Here is a 14374-nt window from a genome sequence, read left to right on the forward strand (position 1 = left end):
AATCCAGGGAAATAATTTGCAAAAAAGTGTCAGACGTGTCAACAATCAGCTACGTTGAACGCTAGATTGTGCTTTATTTTTTCCTCCCAACTTCACGTTTCCATGCACCAAAATGTTGATGCTACAAATATCGGATGCCACGCTTACCTGACAGGCTTCTTCCATCCCACCCGGGCGCAGGGGCTCTGAGCGAGCGCGAACCGCGGCTGGAGCCCGTCTCTCGCGACCGGACGGGGCTCGGCCGGCCGCGGGTTCCCCTGCTGGCCCCGGTGCCGGAGCCGCTCCGCCGCCAGGGCTCCCGCAGTCAACCCCCCGCGCGCACGCGCGCTCGCCTCGGGCGGCCTCGGCGCCGACGGTCTTCTGCAGGCCTGCGACTGGACGGCTCCGGCGGGCGGGGCGGGGCGGGGCGGCGAGCGAGTGCTCGCGGCCACGTGACCAGCGCCAACATGGCGGCGCCCAGCGGCGTCCACCTGCTCGCCCTCAGAGGTAAGCTCCTGGGGGACAGCCTCGTGGGGGTTCGCACCGTCGCTCGCTCGCTACGCGCCCGAGTTCAAAGGAATACACATCCGCGCTCAGCTATCTCGGCGCACACGAATGTACTTTCAGTTTTACGCACACACCTAGGCACACACGATGGCACATTGGCACGTCGCGGGAACAGACACATTTGTTCACTCGTCACTCGCCTGGACCACGTCACTGCGTGGCATCTATTCACAGTCACCCCTTAAGATCGATGGGACATTGTCTGAAGTTTTCTTTCCCACTTTGGTTGGATGATTAGTGTAGCAAACTTATTTATTCAGGCTGCGGAGAGATGAACCTACCGTAGCTCTGAAATGTGCCTGGACACCCAGGTGACACAGAGAAGGCAACTTGTATCTGTTGGCATGATACAACACTTTTTCTGGGGAACTTGCAAAATGTGATTGTTCTCTTCCAGTGACTTAAAGTTAAGAAAAGGAGAAATTATGTCTGGGGAGCTCTCAGTAGGTGTTATCCTTGCGTGAGTGGTGAGATTTTAGTAAATGTACAAATACTTTTGCAGCTGAATTAGGGAAATCTTTGTTGGATTTGCACTAGTTTCTGAATCTTTGTTGGAAAGAACTAGGAAGTTGTTTCAAGGATGGGAGATGTTTCAAGAGGGGAACTAATGTAGTTTGAGGGACTACTTTGGTGCCAGGCACGTAGGAACAATAGCCTTGTGAGGTAAATATTTTCATAGTGAATAGCTATCGTTTATTAAATGCCTTCTTTTTGTTGAGGTCATAATAGTTTATAACGTGAAATTTCAGTTGTACGTTATTATTTGTCAGTTACCATATAAATGCACCCCTTCACCGTTGTGCCCACCTCTCAACCCCCTTCCCCCTGATAACCACGGAATTGTTCTCTCTGTGGTGTGTTAATCTTCCACATATGAATGAAATCATATGGTGTTTGTCTTTCTCTGTCTGGCTTATTTCACTTAACATAATATCCTCAAAGTCCATCCATCTTGTTGCAAATGGGACAATTTTGTCTTTCCTATGGGTGAGTAGTATTCCATTATATATATACACCACGTCATCTTTATCCAATCATCAGTTGGTGGACACCTGGCTTGCTTCTACTTCTTGGCTATAGTGAATAATGCTGCAGTGAACATAGGGGTGCATAATTCTCTTTGAATTGTTGATTTCAAGTTCTTTGGATAAATACCCAGTAGTGGGATAGCTGGGTCACATGGTATTTCTATTTTTAATTTTTTGAGAACTCTCCATACTGTTTTCCATACTGGCTGCGCCAGTTTGCATTCCTACCAGCAGTATATGAGGGTTCCCTTTTCTCCACAACCTCTCCAACTGTTAAATGCCTTTTAAGTACATGATACTGTGTTAAGTACCTTACCTTTTAAAACCCAGTGAGTTAGGCATTATTCCCTGTTTGCAGACGAGAAAAGTGAGGCACAGATGGTTACATAGATGGTGATTTTTTTTTTAAGGCTCATTCCTCTGCACTGCATGGCATGGTCTCTCCATAGAAATCAGTGTGCAAAGTTCAGTTGAGACAGGACAACTATGATGAGTGTGTGTGAAAAGTAAAGAGGAAGATGGTTTTAGAGAGAAAGGAGATTGATAGGCAGATAGACCTCAGTATTTCAGTGTTAGTGGAGATGAGTAAGGAGCCACAGGATGATCTGAGGTGAGAGCTGTGTAAGGGGAAGGTGATGTAGGCAGTATTTGGGACTGGTTGGACGGAAGAGTGGAGGTCAACATGGGAGGGCACCTTGTGAAATGAGTGCCAGTTTACATCTTCTAAGATCTGGGCTGCAGTCCAAACTCTCTTTACTAATCAAGTTACTTTTGTGTTTCCTCTTTTGACCAAAAATAATGACGTTTAGATTTCTTTTTTTGTGCACTGCAGGTAATGGTGAACAGGATCTAGGGAGATAGTCAAGGTAGAGGAGGAGTCAAAACCCACACACATATCATATATTATATATACATATATATACATGTATATATATGTATATAATCACTTTGCAGATTATAGAAATAACATATTAATCTTTTCTTTTTTTCTTTTTTTTTTTTTGTTACTTATGATTTTGACAAATGGTGGTTTAGCCAATCTTGGGAAAAGCTACTATAGGGAAGCCAGGCCAGGTTATTGGTTCCTATAACCCATCCCACTATACCCTACAGCACTGCAACTACTAAGAGGGGGATCTTCTAACTAGAAGAGGGAGGGAAAATGTATCATTAGGAAGATATTTAATGATAGGGAAAGGGCCCCTTTATGGACTATCCTTAGCTATCTATCTATCTCTCCTTGCTTAGTCTCTCACTCTCAGTCCCCAGTTTGCTAGAATCCTTGTTCCAGCTCCCGAACCAACTACATAAGATCCTTTCTTTGCCCAATGAGTATGGGAAGGAATGGGGAAGGTGAGGGAGGGAGCATATTTTCTCCTTTACACTCTTGTCCCCCTTATGAGCCAGTCTCTCTGGCTTGCCTGCTGTCTCTCTGATTTTCCCAAACTTTCACTAGGCTCTTCTATTAAGTTTGTAAATATTAGTGTTCTCCAGGATTCTGTCCTAAGCCCTCGTCCCTGCTTCGTCTCTTTGTTGTCATCAATCAAATTTACTTAACCTCAATGACTGTCAAATCTATATGATTTTTAAAAATCAACAGAGTATCCACTGGAACTGAGCACTAGGCCTCCATGCCAGCTCTCTGTTGGGCATCTTCTTCTAGATGTCTCATAGGCCCCTTAAACTCAACAAGTCCAACGTGGAAATGAATATTTTTGTCCACATCTTCTGATCCTCTACCTATATAGTCTATTTCCATTAATGTGATTGCCATCCAGTCACAATCTACGTGAAAGCATTTGAGTTCTTTTGGTCTCCACCATTGCCTTCAATTTCTTTGTCCAGTGAGTCAGTGAATCCCATTTTTTGGATCCCTCCAGTTTTCTGCATGGTCTGGGTACAAGTCTTCACTATTCCTTGGCTAGACGGGGTCCTTGTAACTGGTCTCCACCTCAGTCTATCCTCTTCCCCACAACCAGAATTATCTTTCTAAAATTCAGATCTGATTATGATATTTACTTGCTGAAAAACCTCTAGGAACTCCTCGTTGCTGAGATAAAGTCTGAATCCCCTGGCATGGAAGAATAACTCCATCTCAGTCTGGCCTCAGTTTACGTTTTCAGCTTTATCTCCTGCCAGTTCCTTATCCTCATATCTCTGCTAAGGTTCACCATCGTGTACCTCTGTAATTGCTGTGCCTGCAGTGTCCTTTTTCACCCAGAAAACCATTTGTCTTTCAAGGCCACTCTTAAAGACCATCTCTCCTTTGAAGCTGCGTTGCCTCTGCCCAGCCAAACTGACCCAGTCTGCTTACGTAGCACTTAGAGTGTCCCTTTATCACAACACTTCTCACCCGGTATCAAAGTATGTACACTTAGCTAAAAAGTGGTTGTTTACACCTCCATCTCCCCTGCTAGAGTGGGAGCTTCTTACAGGCAAGGATCTTACCTTCTTCATCTCTGTCTCCCCAAAGCCTGGAGCACAATGTCTGCACGTAGTAAGTACTCAGTTTCATAACTGAATGAAAGACCTTTCAGAATTCAACCTCTTATAGAAATATTTGTGCACAAAAGTTGTATGGTAGGGCTAAAGAATAATTTATCTGAAAATGTCAGTTTTCTTCACATCACAGGCCAAAATAGTGACTTTATTCCCCCTTCCTTCCTCCCTCCTCCCTCCCTCCCTCCCTCCCTCCCGTGCATGCTCTCGCTCTCTCTCTCTTTTTATTTTTTATATTCCGTCTCCCTCCAATAATAATTTAATGCAGTTTTTGCTTCTGCATACCTTTTTGGGCAGCTGTGAGAATTTCATTCCAGGTAATTTTAATTGTGAGTCAGACTTACTGGAGGTGATTAGAAAATAGAGATTGGAATGGGGGAAGGGAAGAAATCTAAGAGAATTGCTTGAGGTTTAAGCAGTGTAGTCATGGGAAAGATGAAGGAAGCTGATGGAAATCAACTCTTGGACCTAAGTACTGTCCTGCTCTCCTTCCACAATCCATGTGGAGGGAGCCGAAGCCGGTGAGAGGAGAGGGGGCAGACTGTTGGCAAGCCCAGCAGAAAGTCTAAGAAAGGCACTGTTGGCAAGTGTGTGAAATAGTCTGGCCCTTCCAGAGGTTTCTGTGGCAATGTGTATCAAGGTGTAAGGTATACGTACTTTTTACCTAACAATTCTGCTTTTAGGAATTTACCCTGAGAGAACAATAGGATGAGTGTGCAAAGATGTATGAATAATAATGTAACATTATAATAATAGTCATTGGGAAATATTGGACAGAATCTGAAATGTCCCTTGGTAAGAGAATGGCTAAAAAAATTATAGTTCATCCATGCAGTGGAGTGCTATGCAGCCATTAAAAAAGATGTTGTGGATGTATGTAGACTTAAAAGTTCTTGACATATATTGAGGGAAAAAGGCAAGGTATAGAACAGTATATCCCACTTATGTAAAATTATATATCTTTGTTTCCCTATGTGTTTATATGCACAAAGAGATATCTAGAATGATGTGCACCCAAATGTTTATAGCTGTTATTTCTAGATGGTGAGATTGGACTGATTTTTACTTGCTTTAAAGATTTTATTTATTTTATTTTTTCCCCCCAAAGCCCCAGTAGATAGTTGTATGTCATAGCTGAACATCCTTCTAGTTGCTGTATGTGGGACTCGGCCTCAGGATGGACGGAGAAGTGGTGCCTCGATGTGCACCCGGGATCCGAACCCGGGCCACCAGCATTGCAGCGCGCGCACTTAACCACCAAGCCACAGGGCCGGCCCTTTACTTGCTTTATACTTGATATGTTTGAATTTTATACATTGAGAAGATAGCATTTTTATTATCCAAAGCAGTAACTTTTTTTTTTTTTTTTTACTGTTAGAAAAAAAGAGAAATATAAAAGACATTGAATGTTTGAATGGGACCAGACCCAGGGGGAAGATGTCTTTTACTATATATACTCTCTGCAACAAAGCAAAATGTCTGTGTAATTTATAATATAGGAAAGGAACATCTTCAAGATTTCTATGATCATAGAATGGTAAATGGAAATTACTTATATACACTCATTACTATAATTTAAGATGCATATAATGCTACTAATATTTTATTATTCTTGGTTTTTCTTATTTTTAAAGTTTTTTATTTAAAAACATTTTTGTGTGTGTGTGAGGAAGATTGGCCCTGAGCTAACATCTGTGCCCATTTTCCTCTACTTTACATGTGGGACGCCTGCCACAGCATGGCCTGATAAGTGATGTAGGTCTGCACCCCAGATCCAAACCTGTGAACGCTGGGCCGCCGAAGCAGAGTGCGCAAACTTAACCACTACTCCCCCAGGCAGGCCCCGGTTTTTTTTATTTTAACAAATGTAAAAAAATATGTGCTTCTGTTCATTTGTGACTCTAAGGCCATAGATTCTTCCAATGAGAATTCTCTTACCATAGTGGTTTTTCAAAAATTTAACCTCCAGGTAGGAGAGGGGCTATTGTACATCATGAATTAAGTACTTGAAACTTTTGTCAACTGACCTGACATCCTTACTGTCTTGTATCACTTCTGTAGGAAAATGTATCCTCAGTTTCACCAAACCGGCTTAGAATTAAACTTTTGGGATGCAGTCCATTGATGGTTTGGAAAATGCTAATGTTAATAAGGAGTTTCCTGTGACTTAAACTCTGTCCATGTTGATAGCAAGAGAATGGAAATGGATTTTAGCTATATGATATTTTTTAACAAATACATTTCAACTCTGTTATAGTATGGCTTGTTACTGCATAATATACTTAACAATCAAATCATGGCCCTAAAGTCCCTAAAGTCAGGCATGTCCCTAGAGCCATATATACTCTTATGTTTTCCCTCTGCTTGAGACAGCTTTCTGTAACATAGATAGCTCAGTGTCTCCCATTGAAATTATGAAATTTCAATGCATAGTGCAGCATGTAGGCCCTCAGTGATGAATGCTATGCAGTCATTTAAAAGAATAAATAATGTTGACCTGTATTTGTTGACATGGAATGATGTCCACAATATATATTATTTGGAAAATGCAAATTATAGAGCAGTTTAATATAATCTCATTTTGTGAAATCAAATACTGATATCTCTGTGTGTGTCAAAGTGTATAACGTACGTACACAGAGAGAGAGAGAATGGCATTCACCTAAATATTCAGTTTTTATGAAATGCCCACTTTCCTCAAGCATTGGAAATCTTTGAAAATGCAGACTGAATGCTACATATCTTAGGGAATTTGGCAAAGTTGGGAGGAAGATAATAAGGATGCACAGCTTCATTTGAACAACCTCTTGTTTGATAGTTAAAACGGCTTTTTTTGGTGGACATTGAATTTTCTTTTTTAACTTTCGAATATAGAGAATTTCAAACATACACAAAAGTAGAGAAAACAGTACAATAATCTGCCACATACCCCGATCACCTAGTTACAATAGTCATCAACTTATGGCCACTCTGGTTTCATCTTTACCCCCAGCCACTTCCCCTTCCCCAAGCTGGGTTATGTTGAAGCACATCCCAGATATCATCTAAGTTCATCTGTAGATTTTTCGTTATGTATCTCTAAAATACAAGTAGCCTTTTTTTTCTTCATATATTGTACTTATTTGTTCTAGAATTTTTATTTCGTTCTTTTTTTATAGTTTCCATTTCTCTGTTGAGATTTCTCACCTGTTCACTCATTGTGTCCATTTTTTCCTTTAAGTACTTGAACATATATATTTATAATGGCTATTTTAAAGGCCTTATCTGTTAATTCTGTCATCTGGGTGTTCTCAGAGTCTGTTTCTGTTTTTTTTTTTTTTTTATAATTTCATTTATTTTTTTCCCCCAAAGCCCCAGTAGACAGTTGCATGTCATAGCTGCACATCCTTCTAGCTGCTGCACGTGGGACGCGGCCTCAGCATGGCCGGAGAAGCGGCGCGTGGGTGCACGCCAGGGATCCGAACCCGGGCCACCAGCAGTGGAGCGCGCACCCTCAACCGCTAAGCCACGGGGCTGGCCCTGTTTCTGTTTTATTGACTACTTTTTTTTTCTTGATTGTGGGTCACATTTTTCTGTTTCTTCATATGTTATCTAATATGTAATTGTGTAAGTGACATAATGGATAATACCTTGTGGAGATTATGTTGTTTTTGTTTAAAATATGTTGAGTTTTGTTCTGGCAGGCAGTTAAGTTACTGGCAAATCTATTTGATTCTCCCAGGCTTGGTTTTATTCTGTTAGGGTGATATGTTTGTTTTGCCCTTAGTCTGGAGTGTGGCTCTTACTATAGTACAGAGATCAGCAAACTTTTTCTGTAAAGGGCCAGATAGTAGATATCTTAGGCTTTTGTGGGCTCTACGGTCTCTATTGCAACTACTCAACTCTGCCAATATAGTGCAAAAGCAGCATAGACAGTATGTAAACAAATGAGCATAGCTATGTTCCAATAAAACTTTATTTACATAAACAGTCAGTGAGCCAGATTTGGCCTGTGGATGTTAATTTGCCCACCTTTGCTCTGCTAGTGCATGGTTCTTACTCTTAAGGCGTGGTCTTTCTGAGGTCTCAGTTGAATGCCTGGGGGCTCAATGAGATCTGTACTCTGTTGGGCTGGGACCCCAACTTCTTCCAGCCCTGCACCCTGTGGAATCTCTATTCAGCTCTCAGCCTACAGCAGCCATTGTTTGGTAGACCTTGATCCTCTTTTCTAGTACCCTGCCACAAAATTCCAGCTACTTCAGCAGCCAGACCTCTGCTCCCTGCCTCCTTAACTAAGGAGTGAGGCGCTGTGCTTGGCTCAGGCTCCACCTCCCAATACCACAGTTGGGACAGTTTCCCCAGGCAGAACACTGGGGCCAGTGTGGGCTCACCTTGTGTATTTGTTTACCCTCAAGATTCACTGTCCTGGGCCGGCCCTGTGGCTTAGCGGTTAAGTGCGCGTGCTCTGCTGCTGGCAGCCCGGGTTCGGATCCCGGGCATGCACCGATGCACTGCTTGTCCGGCCGTGCTAAGGCCGCCTCCCACATACAGCGACTAGAAGGATGTGCAACTATGACATACAACTATCTACTGGGGCTTTGGGGGAGAAAAAGAGAAAAAAAAAGGAGGAGGATTGGCAATAGATGTTAGCTCAGGGCCGGTCTTCCTCAGCAAAAAAAAAAACAGGAGGATTGGCGTGGATGTTAGCTCAGGGCTGATCTTCCTCACACACACACAAAAAATCTCAAAGTAAGATGTGATTTGAAAAAAATAGCATCTCCCTTAGAATACTATCAGAATTCTTTGATATGAGAGGTGGGATCTATATCCCCTCCCCTTGAATCCAGACTGGCTTGTGACTGCTTCAACCAAAAGAGAATGAGGGAGGTGATGCTGTGTGCCTTTCCAGGCTGTCATAAAAGGGAATGCAGCTTCTGCCTTGTTCACTGGAACAGTCATGCTTGGAGACTGAGCTGCCTTGTAGAAAACCTGACTACCCTGGGGCTGTGCTGTGAGGAAGCCAAGCCACTTGGAGAGGCTACTTGAAAGTGGTCTGGTCAGGAGACCTAGTCTTTGAGTAATCCCATCGCAGGCACCAGATATGTGAGTGAATGACCTTTCAGATGGTTCTAGCCCTCAGCCATCGAGTCATCCCCAGCCTTCAAGTCTTCTTGATTAAGGAACTCGGACATCATGTAGCCTCAGACATTCATTTCCAAATTCCTGACCCAAATAATTCATGAGCATAATAAAATTATTAGTTTTTTTACACTGTTAAGTTTTGGGTAACTTGTTACACAGCAGTAATAACTTGAATGGTATATGGTATCTAATTTTCAGTGGAAAACCTAAAGAACCACTTGTAGGGAGTACATGCAGGCAGTAACAAAATGTCTCCTGCAAAACTTAGAGTCACCACACACAACAAAGTGTGGCTTCTCACCAGATATTTATAATTTATTCATAGTCTAGGTGAAGTTTTTCAATTTGGAGTCATTTTTATCATAAGTATTATTTTTATCATTAGTATCATGGTTGACATTCCACCTTTAGCAGGTTTCCAGAAGAACTGAGCTAGAAAGTTATCTCATGGACATATTTGTCAATAGAGAAATATCCACTGAGAAAAGCAAAGTAGCAATATAAATATTGGGCAGAAGAGAATTTAGGGCAAAAAGCATCAAACAGAACAAAGAGGTTCATGGACGTTTTCTTTGTATATTCACTATCACTTTAATGATCTCACCAGTCCCATGGCTCTAAACAGCATCTATTAACCTGTTGACTCCCATGTTTATGCCCTTGACTCCCATGTTTATGCCCCCAGCAAGACCTTTCTCCTAAATTCTAGACTCATACATCCAAATGCCTACTGAACATTTCCACTTGGATGTCTAATAGCCATCTCAAAATCAACATGTCCAAAACTCCAAAACTGGACTTCTACTCTCTTCCCTAAAATTTGCTCCACTCCAAAGACTTCCCTAACCTAGTTGATGGTAATTTTGTCCTGTCAGTTTCTCAGACCATAAACCTTCAAATCACCCCCAATTCCTTTCTCTCGCTCTGTATCCAATCTGTCGAGAAATCCTGTTGAATCTACCTTTAAGATATACCCAGAATACAAACATGTTTGTCACCCCCGATGTCACCACTATGAGTTGAGCCCCCATCATATCTTACCTGGATCACTGCACTAACCCACCACTGGTCTCTCTGCTTCTTCTGCCCTTGCCCTGCTATACTCGATTCTCAACATAGCAGCCAGACTGAGCTTTTGAAAATGTGAGTTAAATCATGTGATTCTTTTGCTCAAAACCTGTTTCACTCAGAGTAAAAGTCAAAGTCTTTATAGTGTCCTATAAGGCCCTACTCTTAGCACCTAACACTTTCTATCATGCTGTATGATTTACTTGTTTGTCATATTTATTGTCTGTTGCCCATCTCCGCCACTACAATGTGAGTTCCACAAGAAGGGTTTTTGTTTGTTTTGATCTCTGACTTATCCCAACCACCTCAAACAATATCTGACATAATAAGCATTCAAGAAAGATTTTTTGCATGAATGAATGAAAAGTGGCTAGTTAATGGTGATACAATAATGTTATTAATAATGAATATTTATGAATCAAATAACGTGTTAAAATACATAAAGCAAGAGCTATTAGAAATAAAAGGAAAAATGGATAAAACCACAATCATAGTGGGAAACTTTAGCATGCCTCTAATTGGGCAATTTATGGCACAGACATAATAAGGTGACTGAAGTTCAGAATGTTATAATTAGTGAGTTTGATCTAATATCAAATTTGATACCTTTTTTTTGCAAATATACATGAATAGGATAAAACTTGATAAATTATGCCACTAAAAACCTCAATAAGTTCTAGAAAGAAAAATTGTATAAACTACATACTCTGATCACAAAGCAATAATGCACAGATTAATGGGGAGAGAGAAGAGATTTGACCGAAGCATTGTGGAAACACAAAAGGAAACTAGAGAGTGGGGGACGTGCCATTAACACTGGGCTTAGAATACACAGTTCTTGTCCTCCATGAGTTCACAGTCCTTTAGGAGAATCGGACATGTAAATCAATTATTGCAACAGAGTAAGATAGAGGCACAGATTGAGGTAAGCAAATGGTGCAATGGGATCATCTAGTCGCAACTGAGGAGTCTTCATCTTCACAGAGGAGCAGAAGACTGGGCTGAGTTCTGTGTAAGGAGGGCCTGGTCAGATGAAGGAGTCTAGAGACAGACCGGGCCTCTTGTCCAAAGGCAGAGAGAGCCCCTGCAGCCTCCTGGGAGCGCTGCCGGTTTAATATGGCAGGCAAGTAGGGTGAGAGCTAGGGAGGAGAGGTTGCAGATAACTACTTTGGGCAGTAAAATATACACGATTTGGGGACCACCTGAATGGGACAGCTCAGGCATATGTGTGAGAAGGGGTGAAGATTCCAGGCTCCTGCTCCCTTAGGGTTGGAGGAAATGGTAGGTGTGCATGCAGATAGTTTTTAGGTAGGAGAGAGGACAGAAAATTGAAGAAGCTCCTTGTCTCCCAATGACTTGAATTTCTTTCTGTACATTTTTGCAGAGATTAGAGATGAAACGAGGTAGGGGCTTGGGAGATAGGAGTAAAAACTCATCATGGATAATAGAAGGATTGCCCAGCAGTGTTGAGATCCAAGTGAAATTAGAGACAGTGTATTTGTAGTGGCCCTATTCATTGCCACTGTGTGATTTTCTTCAAATGGGCATCATCCTGTGTGTGTAAAAGAGTGAAGGTAGATAGTTGAATTGATTGGAATTTTCCAGGTGGATGCACTGGAAGGACCAGGGAGTAAGAGAAGGTTCATGGACCAGGGGGGCTGGCAAGGGGGGATTGAACTAATAAATTCCAGAGTTTAGCCTATGCTGGAAATTTCCTAAGGACATGGACCTTGTCTATCTTATTTGTTTTGGGGCCCATTATTATTACAATGAATAATCGGGAGTGTGAAAGTGAAAAGAGAAGAGGCTGATAGTTTGGGGAAAAAAGGAGTTGTCCTAAGATGAGAATTCCCAACAAAGCCAAAGAACAGGTGTAGTGGGAATGAGGAGTGAGAGAACTGGAAGGTCTGGGGGGAGTAGTCTGGAGTTTCATGATGAGGTGCCTTCTGAACAGGGTCAAATAGTTTTCAGTTTAATTGGAGAAAGAAGCCTGATACATATAAAAATGCAGAACAGTATAGGAGCGCTCTGGGAATAAGAGGAAGGAAAGATAATTTGGGGCTGGAGTGATCACTTCACAGAAGAAATGAGAGTTGAATTGAGCCTTGAAGGATGAATAAGGTGGACAAAAGAGAGGCTGAGGGCTGAGGCGCATTCCTAAGGGGATAAGCAGGGCAGTGGTGGGAAAACCATGTAGATACAGGAATAGAAACAAAGTGGCAGGGGCCTAAACTAGTGCAATGACTGTGGGATGGAAAGGGAGAGATGGATGCAAGAGAAATGATACAGAACAGAACTCATCAGGACCTGGTGGCTTGTTGGAAAGCAGACTCGAGGAAGGTGAGGAGCCATCAAAGCAGAAGAGGAGTTGGTGGAGACAGAGAGCCTAGTCAGGAAAAGAGGCTCAGGAGGAAGTTTGGGGATGACAATGAATTTGGCCACTAGGCGGTCATGGTGACTTGGACCAAATTTTACCAGTGGAAGGAATGGATGAAAAGCGATAGTTCTTAGTGGCTGTAGAGAAGTATGGAGGTTTTTTGTCCTTTTTTTTTTTAATAACTTTATCAAGATAAAATTCGTAGACCATGCAATTCACCTATTTAAAGTGTACAATTCACTGGTTTTTAGTATATTCACAGAATTATGCAACCATTACCACAAGTGATTTTCATTTTCATCACCCCGAAAACTTCTTACCCATTAACAGTCACTCCCCAATATTTCCATCCCCACCACCCCTAGGTAACTGCTAATCAACTTTCTGTCTCTAGAGATTTGCCTATTCTGGACATTTCAAATAAATGGACTCATGTAATATGTGGTCTTTTGTGATGGGCTTCTGTCACTTAGCCTGATATTTTCAAGGTTCATCCATGTTGTAGCATGTGTCAGTACTTCATCCCTTTTTATTGCCAAAAAATATTCCACTGTATAGATAGGTCACATTTTCTTTATCCATTCACCAATTATTGGACATTTGGATTATCACCAGTTTTTGGCTCTTATGAATAATGCTGTTGTAGACATTTGTGTGTAAGTTTTGTGTTGACATATGTTTTGTTTTTGAAATAGAGGCCCTGGCTATGTTTAGAAGCAGAGGGAAGGAAGGAAACTGGTAAGAAATAAGGAAATCCACTGGGAATCCTGGAAATCAGGGGGCTTCCTGGAGAGAGAGCAGATCTGAACGAGGTGGAAAGGAAGAGGTGGAAAGGAACAGAAGGAGAGGAAGGGGGAAAGTTCCCCTTGAAAGTGGGGAGAGTGCCTCTATCTCTGAGACAGGAGTGAAGGAAGAGTGGGAATTTCTTTTTCTAGAAATGAAAATACTTTGAAAATATATTTTCCGATTATAAAAGTAATATGAAGAAGGCTGTGTAACAGTGGCTAAGAATGTGGATTCTCAAGTCAGGCTGCTTAGGTTTGATCCTGATGCTGCTGCTTACTAGTTGTGGAACCTTGGACATGTTAGTTAACCTACCTAAGCTTTAGTTTCTTCATTTGTAAAATGGGGATGAGACAAGTACCTACCTTACTGGGCTATTATGAGGATTAAAGAAATAATGTCTGTGCAGCTGTATTGGTTACCTATTGCTGTGTAACAAGTTACCCCAAACAACAAACACTTATTATATCATGGTTTCTGAGGGCCAAGAATCCGGGCATGGCTTAGCTGGGTGCGTCTGGCTCAGGATCTCTCATGAAGTTGCAGTTGAGCTGTTTGTTGGCTGGAGCTGCAGTCATCCCATAGCTTACCTGGGGCTGGAGTACCCGCTTCCAAGCTCACTCACATGGCCAGCCTGGGTTCCTTGTGGAGACTTCACTTTCTTGCCACCTGTGTCTCTCCATAAGACTGCTCACAATATGGCAGCCTGCTTCTTCCAAAACTGGTCATCCAAGAGAGGGAGAACCAGAGTGCCCAGGACAGAAGCCACAGTCTTTTATAACCTAGTTTCAGAAGTGACTTCCCCTCACTCCTGCCGTATGCTATTGATCACACAGACCAGCACAGTGCGGCAGACCGGGGTGTGAATGCCGGGAGACGGGGTCCTTGGGGAACAACTTGGAGGCTGGCTACCACAACAGCTCTTAGCATGGTGCATGACACATAATAAGCC

The 14374-nt window shown here is 42.2% G+C and overlaps 1 protein-coding gene across 1 annotated transcript in view; it reads left to right on the plus strand.

Moving 5' to 3' along the window:
* The first annotated feature begins 430 nt into the window (after nt 1-430).
* Nucleotides 431-14374, plus strand: part of METAP1D (methionyl aminopeptidase type 1D, mitochondrial) — a 75648-nt gene continuing 61704 nt past the window's right edge. The window contains exon 1 of the mRNA XM_004428188.3: nt 431-486. Coding sequence (XP_004428245.1) covers nt 447-486 — 40 coding nt within the window. The 5' untranslated portion in view covers nt 431-446. The remainder of the gene's footprint in view (nt 487-14374) is intronic.

The sequence above is a fragment of the Ceratotherium simum genome, chromosome 9 (genome assembly GCF_057802395.1).
Source record: "Ceratotherium simum simum isolate JZ-2026a chromosome 9, ASM5780239v1, whole genome shotgun sequence".
NCBI lineage: Eukaryota > Metazoa > Chordata > Mammalia > Perissodactyla > Rhinocerotidae > Ceratotherium > Ceratotherium simum.